We start from the raw sequence: 13,220 nt of genomic DNA, 5'->3' as shown, positions 1-13,220 counted from the left end.
TGTAGTGTTGACATGATTTATGAAAGTAAAAATATTCATGGTTTTAGCAATATTTTACAGAGAACTGCAGCATGCGTTTCTGTTCTCCTGAGTCAATAAATTAATACATTCAGTTTCACATTTTTAAAAGTATATTCAGCCATCAGCCCATGTTAAACATTTTGTCAATTTTTCTTTGCAAAATATCTCAAGCTCAGCCATATTTATTGGCAGAGCATCTGTGAACATCAATTTTCAAGCCTTGCCACAAACTTTAACTAGACCAGTCTAACACACGGATATACTTTGAAGTTATCAAAGTATTGATGTTACTGTAGTTATGAATGTATGTTTTAAGTCACTGTCCTGTTGGCATGTGAGCATCCACCTTATTTTAAAGTCTCTTGCAGCCTTCAACAGGATTTTGTCCAGGATTGGTTAGTATTTTATCAAGCTTCCTTCATATGAACTCAGACCAGAGAACAACTTGTGTTGCTGCTTGTTCAGTAATGTTTTATTTTCCTTTTTGAACCAAAATAAATGGCACATTGACCAACATATTTGACGTTTGTTGACGATGGCTCATGACAAAAATATAATATCTGTTATTGGTTTTCACAACTATTCACTAGATGATCTAAATTAATGTTTTTGCTGTACAAATGAACTCGACTGATTGGAAAACAGATGATTTTGCACACAGGTTGACTCCAATCACCAGTTGGCTGATTAGTGGAGGCAGCTGGTTGACTTTATTTAGTGCTGCCCTAATAAAAGGAGCTGAATACAAATACACCAATAGTTTAAAGAAGCTATTGGTCTTTTCTGACTGACAACTGTTACTGTAAATGTTGCAGCATTATTTATGGCTCAACAATGCACATAATCCAGGTGGATACCATGTAGTCAGCGCTTATAACATAAAACCGCAGTTGGTTTCACTTTGACAGCTTCCCCCTTTACCTGCGTGAACACCTGGAAATGTTGAAGCTTCCAAGGAAATGCCTTTTCATTTTGCTAAATCACTTGCCAGATTCGGGTATTTCCCCACGTCTCTTTTATCCCTAACCTCAACAAACAGCCTCCCAGGCGACCAACAGGCAAACACCTGCAGCCCTGTCCTCTCTGTCGACCTCCTTCCCCGGTGTTGAGGAGCTTTCATTTTATTTTCCCCCAAATCAGGAGAGTTTTAAACAGCCTGGAGCAGGCTCTTTCATTCTGACAATCATTTAAAAACTACAGCGAGTTTGACACATGCTGTAAAGTCGTGGCACATGCTTTATTTAACTAGCTTGACTCGACACCTAGCTGGATTTGTAAACACAACAGACAAGGCACAAAAAAAAAAAAAAAAAAAAAAGCCACAACAGGAGGATGAATGACACAATAAAAGGCGAAGCATTAATTAATTTAACCTGCTTATTAACAGTAAATAATATCACTTATACATAAACGGTGGGAACTTATCTCAATGTGACATTTTCCACAACAAAAAATGAATAAAAGCGGAGGAAACGAACCTTAACCTACCGACCTCTCTGCGGCGACAGCAGCGGCTTCAATGCGAGTGTCTTTTCAGGAAGAACACCGACACACAACGGCAACAGACGAAACCAACTGCCCCACACACAGAGGGGTGTTCAGAGGGGATTAAACATTATTATGTTTCCACTGTTAACGTCACTCAAGCTACAATAAAACAACCCGAAATATTCAGATGACCACCGTCATTTTAAAGGAATCAAAATCATTTAGACCGTTTGATAGAGCGGTTAAAATTTAACCGTTGACCCCCGATTTCTAAAATGAAGTGACCCACAATTCCTTTCTCCTGTTCACCCGCTGTTAGCGGTTTGCCTTTATGAGAAGAAACAGCAAAACACACAAAGAAAAACCGAAACAGTTCATTAAATGGTCTGAATTACATTTTAGTCGACATAAATAAAGAGATTGTCACGGCTCCGTAAAAGCGTTTTCATGAATCGAATGAGGAATACTTGGTCAGTGGCTGCAGTGCTCCTCTTCCACCAGCAGGTGTCGGCAGTGTCCGTAGAAATCACAGTCAATTCAGTTAAGACGCTTTAAATATGGCTGGAAGAGATTAGAGTCGATATTAAGTATTTTTATAGGAAACTGTCATAAATACATTTAACAATTTCGAAAAAATAATATTTCTATAAATAAATACCCAAATTAATAATGAAGTTAAAAAAAAAGACTTATGTTATTTATAAATATTTTCTATTTAACTATAAACTGCTTTCATGAACTAATTTTCATCAAAATTGCAACACTTGATTGGTTAATACACACAGCACTTCAAGTGGAAACTAAACATATGTCATATTATTTTAGCTATTTTAAGTCCTAAACAAATAATTACAGCTACATTAATTTATTTAATTGATTTCAATTTGTAATTATTAATTTTTAAATTGTTTTTATTATGCCTTTAATTATGGGGCGCTTTTAGACACATAGTTGAAGATAATTTATGTTTTAAGGCAGTGTTTCCTAACCCTGGTCCTCAAGGCACACTGTCCGACATATTTTAGAGGTTTCTCTGCTTTAATGTGCCTGATTCAACTGATTGCAGTTCAACAAACGCCTGTTAATCAATCATCAATTGAAATCAGCTGGACTGAAGCAAGGAAATGCAGCGCAGTGTGGCTTGAGGACCAGTGTGCCTAATAACAGTGGGAAACACTGTTTAAGGAAAGAAGAATACCATATTAAGTTCAAATATTTAAATTTTTTTTTTTTACAAAATATGTTATTGAAAATTATACTGTTTGAAATATAATTGTTCTAAAATTGCTCAACTTAGGTGTGATGATATTCAAACATTCTTTACACATATTATGCTATTTGTGTGAAAATGTATTCAAAGTATTGCACTTGGCAAAATTATTCATACCATTTGCAAATTTTCACATTGCTTCATGTTACAACCACAAACTTCAATATATTTTATTGGGATTAAATCTGATAAAACCAACACAAATGTGCATAACTCTCAAGAGGCAGAAAAAAAAGGATTGTTTTTTGGATGCTTTTGGGTGTGTTTCTACTAGCATTTGCACATGTAGAGACTGGAAAGTATCGCTACTTCTTTGCATAACTGAAGTTGAAGCTCAGTGAGATTGGATGGAGCATTGATTTTCAAATTACTGTAAATCTGAACATTAACTTGGCAATCTTAATGTTGAGTTTTATAAGGGATAAAGTGAGAATCAGCATAAACGTTATTTCTTCTGCTCTGTTTTCTGTTTGGCATCTTCTAGCCTAAAATACTGAAAAATATAAAGAGCTGGAAAGATTTCAACCATGTTTCATCACAAACTCTTCTTTCTGGTTTCATTCTTTTATGCCGGGTCATAAATAAATAAATAAACTAAAAATATGCTAGGCGAGAAATACGTAAGAACTCTGAAAGCTCACTTGAACGCCCTTTTATTTTATGTCCACTGCACAAATCAGAAATATATGTAAAAAAAAAAAGAAAGAAAAGTTTAATAAATCTATATTTAGAACATTTATGTACAACAACAAACAATATATACACATACCCATAAAGTAACAGCTGACGACAAAACAAAGCACTGGGTTTTTGCTGCACATTCTTTCAGTCAAAGCTTTTTAAAGTAATGTTAAAAAAATGTTCAGAAGGGACAGGAGTTTTCATGTGCAATAGCTGGGACTCTCCTCGACTGACATAAACGACAGTTTGCCTGCCTCTTGCTGAGGAGAGCTGACGGACTCCTCTTCCTGTCCAAAGGGAAGTTGATGCTCCACTTGGTTAAAGTCTGTTGGCTGAAAAGATGGCGTCCCACAGGAACCATTTCCTATATGCAAAGTGATGTTGACGTTGACGTGGGGACTGTTCGTTACGGGGCTGACAATCTGCGGGCTGGTGGGCTGAGAGGAGCTCTGTGTGCTGATGCTGCGTTGAGGAGCGGCGGGGTCCGTGAAGGACTGTAAGGTCATGGGCTCCGACAGGAGAGACGCTGCATTGTCAAGACCTAAAGTTGGTTGTAGAGGCCTGAGGGACTCATGGCTGCTGGAACCATCTGCCCTGGTTGAAGTTTCGGTATCGCTGCTGCTCACACTTTGGTCACTGGTGACTTCCCCTTTCTCCAGCAGACACATTTGCTCCGGTGAGGTAAGTTTGTATGAAATCATCTGAGAGAAGTTGCTGTGACCATTCTAGTGACGAAACAAATCAAGAGTCAGTGTTTTTATATCGTCACAAGCATGACGCATGCAGCTAACTTGAGGCTAATTTGATTTTTGAGGTAGATTAAAAACATACATGAAGTCTAGCTTTTCTATCTTCTACAAGTTTGAAGAAAAAAAAAACAATTCTTCTCCTTTCAAATCTTTTCCCTTATGATAAATATGTCTAAAAAGTGTTACTTTTACAGTAACATAACCTCACACTTGCATAATTCATCCAATCCAATCATTTACTCATTGGTGAAAAAAAAAACAATCACATGTTGAATTCTTAAGAAATGATAACGTTATGTTCATCAGATTGTCTAGGAAACATTTAATTAAGAAACAATGAGTCTTATGTTATAAATTTTATGTGACACATAGTCTCATTTATGTAAGCCACTGACCACAAGGGTGAAGGAGGAACTAAATCAGTTTAGTCACCACTCACGCATAGCCAAAAAAAACCTTTTAAATATAGATATAAAAATAAATGCAGCTTTTAGCAGTTTTACAGTTTTTTCTTTATATAATTGAATTGAATTACACTAAAATGACACTAAAAGTATCAACAGCATTCTTATATTTAATTATCTTGTCATGAAAATAAAATGTTTTTCTTTTGCTATTTTTTTTTTTTTTACAGGTTTTGTTTTTCTGTATTTTTAAACCTACAAAAATAAAAATAAAATTGTGGTTCTTTAAAATAATATATTTCCTAAAGAAGATTTATACCAAAAATTAAAAATTTTTAACATTTGTGGCTCTAAATGAGGTTTATTTAGCTGGACTGTGGGCAAAAATGAGTCTTTGAATGGTACAGGCTGCAGACCCCTGTACTATAGGAAATGTATTATTTTCAAAGAACCACTGTTTTATTTTTATTCAGAGGTTTTAAAGAGAGGAATGTAATTTTTACACGGGATGTTGATACTGGAATAGAAAAGCACATGTTTTCAACTTAATGACAAGATCATTAGATATAAGAATTGATACTTTTAGTGTCATTCTGTTGTGGAAATTCAATTACATTATTCAAAGAAAAAGCTGCACTTGTTTTTATATCCATATTTAAAAGTATTAGTTGTTTCTTCATCATCTTCAGACAAAGTTATTAAGAGCCATTGTTGAAGGTCCAAAGAGCCGCAGGTTGCAGCGTGCATTCCCAGAATGCCTTTCTTTATATCGAAAGAAAGGCATGCTGGGAATGTACAGAGATAAAACTCACCTGTTCTGCTGCCTCACAGTTTCCATTTGCATCTACCTTAGGTGATAAGTGTCCAGAATCTGGAAAAACAGGAAAGAAAAGACATTCAGTGAGGCACGGGCTCAAGTGTGATTATGACCACAACAGATTCAGTTAAAGAATTAAATAATAGTGACTATTTTTATTCAGTAATTTGGGTTAAAGTCTATTGTCTATCATCAAGACTGGTATGGGTGATGTTACCTCTAGTTTTCTTTCGTTTGCAAAGTATCAGCAGGAGGAAGACGATGATAAGAAACAAAAGGAATCCAGAGGCACCAGCAATGACCGCAACTAAGCAGAAAGTGGGACACAGATGCAAGTTAAGATCAGACATGAGAAACAGGCAAACCGAAACACTGATCAGACAGTACAGTGAGCTTATGAAACTTGTACCCATTTCACTGATGGGTTGTTCTGGTTTAGGGCCTTTGGGTTCCAGGGTTAGGTGAGACCTGACAGGCTGCGTCATCTGCTGCGGGCCTCGTGGCGTTGTGGCGTTTACTGTAACTGTAGTCGTTACCGTTTGTACTGTTGTACGAAGCGGACAGGGATTGGTGGGGCATTTCTCACACTTCACATCAGAGTTCAGCGTGCCTGACATGAACACACAAACATTTCACAAGGTCAGAGCCTCTCATAGAAAATAAAAATAATTACCTACTTCAGCGTAATTATTTATTAAATCTATAGATGTTTATTAAGTGTTTTTTAAGAGATTAGATTTACCTGGCATAGAAACTCTAAATCCAGGTTTGCAAACTCTATACTGCCTACAGTCTGTGCAGAATGGATTATTAAACCCCATCTCACAGAACATCCCAGATTTGCAAACACACTTGGCGTTTCTGGTTGAGGTGCAGTCCTGGTGATTCACAAGACCTTTTACTGGTTCAGCATGAAAGAGAGTAAACATAAACCATTAGCAGAAAGTAAAACTATGGAACGGATGAGTGAATCAGGTATTATTGCAACATAGATTCACAACACATCTACTGACTCTCTTTGCACTTGGTGCAGGACAAGCAGTTTGGGGTGTAGTTCCAGGTCTCGATGTACTGGTCTGATCCACATGGTTCACATTCTGAGTCGGAGTTTCTAGAGCACTCTTGCCTCAGTCGTTGCCCTGTGAAAACATTCATTTAGTTACTGAACAGACAATTAAACAACATATATAGGAAAGAAATTTTGCTTGACTGAACAAAGTCAGCAGGTTGAATTTGGCTCCTATAAATAGATTTATAATGGCAACTAGAAACAGAGTGGTGTCAGAAACCTGATGTGGAAAAGATGCCCTCCGTTATGGAGGGCAGCAGGGATTAAGCAAACAAAACAACAAATGAGATTAACCAAACACACTAAAGTGGGATTAATACCTCCCAATGTATTCATTTTAACACTTCCAAATTATGTGGTAAAGCACCATCTTCAAAGTAAAAACATAATTAAAAACATTGAATGAGTCTGACTGACTTTGAAAAACAATAATCAAAGAGAAGTTAGAGATGGGCTTAACAGCACAAAAAGCAAAGAGAACTTTAGTTACTAGAGCTGTTGGATAAACTTTAGAAATAACTACTAACAGATTTAAACAGAAAATTATAGCTTAGCATCACTAAGACGCAAAAACATTTGGATGTTTGATGGACCAATTTCAGAGTAATAGGGTATTATTTTAAACAAAAGACAACCGTGACCTCGTTTGTAGCCTGGATTTAGAGTCAGCCTCAGTGACACCTTAATTTCACTGCCATCGACTGCTGGAGTTCCCCAGGGTTCAGTACTGGGGATTGTTCTTTCTGCACTCGACGTTCTGCTCCTTCAATCTATCTTAAAACAAAACTGTTCTACTTTTTTATGATCGTGTAGATGCCTGTAGAAAAGAACGATGGGAACTACTGTACTTAAATCAGCAAACTAAAAGTTATGATCCTGAATAAAAGATAAATCTGTGTCATTTTAAACTGCACAGGCAGCTGAGCTTATTTATACATAGCCAAGTTTGCTTCAACTCAGACTTTCCTCCTTTTTTTAATTCTTCTACAATTTTGATTCATTATATCTCTTGAAGCTTGTCTTAAATGCTGCTCATTATCTCTTCCTAGTACTTGTAAACGAGGTCATTGTTTCATTTTGTTGCCGCGCTGCATTGGTTCTGTGCTTAGCAGTTTTTAGTCCTCAGTCACTTACTAAAACCTTACATTAAGGAACTTTTAGAAGATTGAAGACTAGCAAGCAGCTAGAGAACATTTTCAGCCATAGTGGAAAAATGTGCCTTTCCATGAATTTTCTTCTTCTTTTTTTTACCACTGCTAAAAAAGTACACACTTCATGTCTACTTACTGGTTTTATCAGTTACTTTACTGCACTGGTTCTCAAACAACAAAGCAGCCTTAGACTTTCACCCTACCACCACACACACCTTCCAATTTCTTTTGTCTTAACTTCAGAACATTTTCCCAAAAACCTTGGGGATCATCTCGATGTCTTTTGTCGATGTGAGGCGGTCCTTTAAGATCTTTTGGTCAGCAGTGGATTTGGTCTATAAATCATTACTGCTGAATCTCTTTCCCTTAATCAAGCCTGCAGTATTTTACATGTTCCTCTTGGTTCTTTATTGACCTTCTGGATGAGTTGTTGGTGCGATCTTGGCCCACTTCTGAGAGGCTTCAACAATTTTTCATGTTTTCTCTATTTGTGACTAACAGTTTTCACTGTGCTGTGCTTGAGACCCAAAGCCTTAGGAGTGGCTTTGTAACCTTTTCTAGACTCTTTCAATAAATATGTTGCTCATCTGCTCTTGAATTTTGATTTTGTTGCTTCTCAACAAAATCAAAAGATCCCGGCCATTGATGGCATCAATACCTTTTATTGATCCTCTAAGGATCAATTGCCTTTGTTTTACAACCTTTGTTTTATTAGATGGATTAAAAATTACTTCAGTTGGACTTTACTCCACGGAAATCCATTGGCATGAGCCAGAGAAGAGTCTTTGTAACGGCCTGACTCGCCAGTAATAAAGGCAGAATCTTAGCAACGCTGCGTGAAAATAAATGCTGCAACATTAAAAATTCTTGTCACAATATTGTACTCACACATGAAACAGTCTACGTTTTAAATCACCACAATGATTAGACGCTTAAAATGTGAGTCATTCGTCATGTAAATGTGGGCAGAGTCTTGATTTACCAAAACAAAATGATAAGACATCAGCTAAACCGGTCCAGGAAAAGCTGCGTGTTAGTCGAACTCACTGAACAATGAATCAGGATGTGAGCTTCACTCTGTGGTGCAAAGATAAGATTAAAAGAAACAACGGATCGAGTTAGAGCTTGAACAGGCGCAGTGGTTGCAAAAGCCTCCAAGTCAAACTGGATTCTTCTTCCTCACAACCCAAAACATTGCTAACACCGCCGTTTTGTCGTTAGCAAAGATAAACTTCACACAAACTCTACTGCTGTTCCTTCAGGCGAATACTCTAAAGAACAAATAAATTAAAAAATAAAGAGGGAAAAAAAAAAACTTTCAGTGTGTGGAATCCCCATCGAAAGTGTGGAAGGAAGTGAAGTGTGTGGCTGTGATCTCACAGGCAGCTCAATTGTGAACAATCTTTGTTAAATATCAAATTTACATACCTACAAGCCCTTTCCCAGAGAGATCAAAGGCAGTGCTGTTCACAAGCCATTCATTTCTGGGTTGCAAAAGAATTTGTAAAAAAGAAAGAAATCAAAAATCCCCTGGAAATTAACGTCGGTTTTCTGCATTTCCTCATGATAAAGATGCATTTAGATGAAACGGCTCCCCATTTCCAATAACAATGATAATTTTACAGCTACTGTTTGTCTTCGTGCTTCCAGCTCTGAAACTGAATGCTCTCAAAACCAACAGAAGTGGAAACTGTGAGATCATCACAGTGCCTGGTAGTTTCTTTTGAATAGAGAAAAAAAACTACAATAAACAGCGAACACTTCGTTCTGTGACTCATCATTAATTGCAATTAACCCATTCAAAGAATGTGTTAATTCAGATTGACTTTAATTCAGATTTACAGATAATAAATTAAGTGATGAAGTCGTTTCCATCTGAGCGATAGTTTTTCATAACGATATGAAACCTTTCAGTTTGTTGGTAACAATCAGCAATCATGCATAAAGCCGCTGTGCTACTATAAAACCACAATGCAGGATTTTTAATACCACTTAACACTAAAAATAGAATTTTAACATTAGAAAGCGAATGCACCTTGTAGAAATGATTTGCTTATAATTGTAAAGTTAACTGGAAGAATAAATATTTCTGTCTGAAAACTTTTTTTAGTTTTATTTTATCTGATTGATTTTTGAAAATGTCACTTCTGCAGATAATTTTACATTATACCATATACTTTATACAAAATTTGAAAATTTGACCAGATATGCTTAAAACTTCAATTTAGCACTTTTGCTTAGTAGGTCTTGTTCTGAAATTCAGTGGGTGCATTTCTTTTTTGTTTTTAAAATTTTCTCTCACACCTCCACGCCCAAACCTTCACCACTGGGTTTCAAGAGGTGCATCATCACGCAGCCTGTTGCACCGTAACTTTTTTTTAACAGTTATGTGAGGTGTCTGAACTTCACAGATTGCATCTGTATTTTATTTTATGTGAAAAGCAAAGTACTTACCAGGGGGGCATTTCTTGCAGCACAAGTTAATACCATCATGCAAGTATTCTGTTGTCAGGTTGCGACAATTTCCATTGGAGTCAGGCTGATATGGGAGTGAGGAAACCTGTGGGAAGAAAACATAAAAATGTGTAACTTATTATTTAACAAATAAACTCTTTTTATATCTTAGAACATTTGTGCACTTTGAAGCAGACTTACAATGCTTAGAAGAATTCAAATCACATTTTTTCTGCTAAAAACACTGACTCCAGTGTTCTTTTTTGATAGCCCGACACATAGTAGTACATATTTGTGAAGTGGATGAAAAATATTACATATTTTAAAAAAATTATTTGCAATAGAAATCTCATAAAATCAAATGTGAGGTGCATTTGTATCCTGTGTAAGTCCTTTGAAAAACACTTCTTGGCTCACTCAGATTGTTAGTAAATGAGAATGTCTGCCACAGACTTTCAATTGGATTTAGTTTTGTACTTTGACTAGGCCTTTCTTACATAAGAATATGCTTTGATTTAAACCATCCGATTGTAGCTCGGCCTGTTGTGTTGATGGTTAGCATTTAGCATGACGTCTTTTACGAGGATTGCCATATGTTTCGCTATATTATTCTTCCGATCAGCTCTGAGCAGTTTTCATGTTCTTGCAGAACAAAAGAGCGTCCCCACAGCATGATACTACCACCACTAAGCCCTTACATGGTAGTTCTGGCTGAAGAAATGATGTAAAATGAACCTTGGGTCTTTTGAAGCTTCTGTTTACTTTTGGGATTTTTCCTGCATCCAGCTCCATCTATAAAAAATGATCAGCTTCTCCATCCCTTTTTACTAAAAAGAAGAAAAAAAGCTAACTAAAAATAAGCCTTCCCATATTTCCCTGATTTAATTTTTTGGGTGATGTGCCACGTTCATTTCCCTGAGCAGAGCATTCTGCATATAGGCCAAAAACCTCTGTTTTTATCTGTTCAGAGTATATTCTTCCAACGTATTCTGTCTCTCCTACAGTAACTGTAATGTATTTTTTCCATTATTACTTTCTAAAGGCCAGATCACACATCTAATAGTTTTCCTGCCAACCGATTCTCGCACTTGAGCTGTGGATCTCTGCAACTCCTCCAGAAAAACCAAGAGTCTCTAGCTCTTGAATAAGAGCTATATTTATATCGAGACTTTCCTGTTTGCTAATTATATGCCTTATGAATGCAATAGACTGCACTGTCTTTTATTTATAGGGTTCGAAATAAAGGGGGCTGAGCGCCTACACGTTCAAGATATTTATCTTGAATGCCTTACTTTGTGTGGTATTCAAGATACCACAAAAATCTATGCCTTACTTTGTGTAGTGCATCACAGAAACCCCCAAAATATATTTTAAGAAGCTGTGTATTCTTTATCAGGACACAGTAAACCGTAAACCTGGCCAACTGCTTGGTCAAAACAGCCTGAATTTAGTCATTTGCTAATTAGGGGAATGGATCAAGTGGCCCCCGAGTAGCTCTGATATTTTAAATATAGAAGCGTGATGCACCAGAGCACCCACACCTGCGCCCACCTTTTTCTGTCCTAGTGAAAGCCTGAGCTGCAAACTCAAGAAAAAAGGAGCCATTGTCTCAATTTCTGAGGTGCATTCCTTTCTGTGGGGAGGCTCTGCGGGAATTGCACGGATGCATAAGCTAAAACGTTATTTGGCGAGGTGAGAGGGAGCGTGGCACTGTAACTCTTCACACACCTGACATAGAGCTGTCTCACCACAGCGCCGATGACAAGCAAAAGATAGAATTATGCTGACAGCAGCAGCAGCAGTTTCTGGTATTACAGGAAACAAGAGGCGTCAGTCTACAAGCCCCGGGTTTTCTTTGGTAAGTACAGGGAATTGTACTGTTTGACCACGGACTGACGAGAAACATCATCTGCATAAATAAACACTGATAGCTTATCAGAGAAAATAAAGTTATTTCCTCATGGCTGCATGCCTACACAAACTAAAACAAAGTAACAGCTTCATTTTAGATGTCTGAGACAGCATCATTCCAAGTAACCGAAACTAAATACTTACTTGAGTTACTGCTTACATATTCCCACAATAATTTGTCACACTTAGAATAAGAAAAAAGAAAATCTTTATGACAATTGATTAGGTTAGACTACAGAAACACGTGTAACATAAACATCTGAGCTTTTATTTTGACGCTGGAATTACTTCCAATGACATTGACCCAACTTTTTTTGCTCAATAACTTGTGGCAGCACAGCCTGCATTTATCCTCTCATTATAAAGCTCGATGGGGCTTACCTTGATAGTTCGGAGAGTCAGCAGAAGCAGTAGTACCAGTATGTCCTTCATCGCTTCTCCAGAGTGAATTACAGAGCGGAGCAGAGCTTGCAGTAGGCAGCGTGTGTGTGCTGCTCACGAGGGCGGGTCATCTGAGCTCAAACCATCAAGGCATTTCCTTGCACTAAGATGAATGTGGAGGGAGGAAACGAGCAGACAGACTAACCCACATTCACTGAACTGATGCGAATAACTATAATGAGGTTAGCGAGAGTACAGTGGCAACTGTACGTGTGTGCTTTTCTAAGTTTTGGTCTGGTGAAAACGTGTGGCACCTCGAAGTAAATTGTGCTCTCAGCAATCTGCAGCTGGTTACAGGAAAACTGCAGCATCCGAGTCTTTTCCTGGAAATTAAAGCTTCTGAATTTGATTCTGATCAGAAAAACTTTTTTTTAAAATGTTTGGCTAGAACAGATTGCATTGATAAATACCTCAATAGCTAAGTGTTCACCAACTGTGTCAAGACAGTTCAAAAAAAGTCCAAAGTTCAGCTTCAGGGAATAAAATCAGTTAACAAAGTCATTTAACTTGTCTCCGCAAGCAGAGACAAGTTAATACTCGCTTTTTGTATTGGCAAGAGGAAAACATACACTGCACTGTGTATCACTAGATTCCTCAGCCTGAAGAAATTATTAATTATTTGGATTTCAATATCAAAGTGGCTGATAATTTTGCATGCATTTTAAGCATGGAACCAGTAGCGACCCCTCTTGAAAAATGTCAGCCACTCCCCCATGAACCATGTTCAGGTCACCAGGTCACATTAAGGCATACAGAGTTATTTT

The 13,220-nt window shown here is 37.2% G+C and overlaps 2 protein-coding genes across 4 annotated transcripts in view; both read right to left on the bottom strand.

Annotated features, from left to right (window-relative positions):
* The window catches only part of trim62.1 (tripartite motif containing 62, tandem duplicate 1), a 46,991-nt gene extending 45,420 nt beyond the window's left edge, over positions 1 to 1,571 (bottom strand). Inside the window, exon 1 of one of the 3 annotated variants that reach the window (XM_032549901.1) lies at positions 1,500 to 1,571. The gene's annotated coding sequence lies outside the window, so the exon portion shown is untranslated. The remainder of the gene's footprint in view (positions 1 to 1,499) is intronic. The other 2 variants (XM_032549903.1, XM_032549902.1) reach the window with 2 other exon arrangements.
* Positions 1,572 to 3,404: 1,833 nt separating this feature from the next.
* On the bottom strand, positions 3,405 to 12,720 carry tnfrsf1b (tumor necrosis factor receptor superfamily, member 1B). Its single transcript, XM_032550631.1, has 8 exons — positions 12,397 to 12,720; positions 10,105 to 10,210; positions 6,444 to 6,569; positions 6,173 to 6,331; positions 5,840 to 6,040; positions 5,648 to 5,737; positions 5,426 to 5,484; positions 3,405 to 4,185 (listed from the first exon to the last, which is right to left on the bottom strand). The coding sequence occupies exons 1-8, from the start codon at positions 12,445 to 12,447 to the stop codon at positions 3,661 to 3,663; spliced, it is 1,317 nt and encodes a 438-aa protein (XP_032406522.1). The 5' UTR covers positions 12,448 to 12,720; the 3' UTR covers positions 3,405 to 3,660.
* Positions 12,721 to 13,220: the final 500 nt, after the last annotated feature.

Source organism: Xiphophorus hellerii, chromosome 20, assembly GCF_003331165.1.
Source record: "Xiphophorus hellerii strain 12219 chromosome 20, Xiphophorus_hellerii-4.1, whole genome shotgun sequence".
Classification (NCBI taxonomy): Eukaryota; Metazoa; Chordata; class Actinopteri; order Cyprinodontiformes; family Poeciliidae; genus Xiphophorus; species Xiphophorus hellerii.
Note: the sequence above shows the minus strand (reverse complement) of the source record. Positions and strands in the feature narration are given on the sequence as shown.

Coding starts and splice junctions, on each gene's coding strand:
- tnfrsf1b (XM_032550631.1), bottom strand. CDS start 12,447: ATGAAGGACATACTGGTACTACTGCTTCTGCTGACTCTCCGAACTATC. Junction 6,570..10,104: donor CTGCAAGAAATGCCCCCCTG/GTAAGTACTTTG, acceptor ATGTTTTCACAG/GGCAACGACTGAGGCAAGAG. Junction 6,332..6,443: donor CTGCACCAAGTGCAAAGAGA/GTCAGTAGATGT, acceptor ATGCTGAACCAG/TAAAAGGTCTTGTGAATCAC.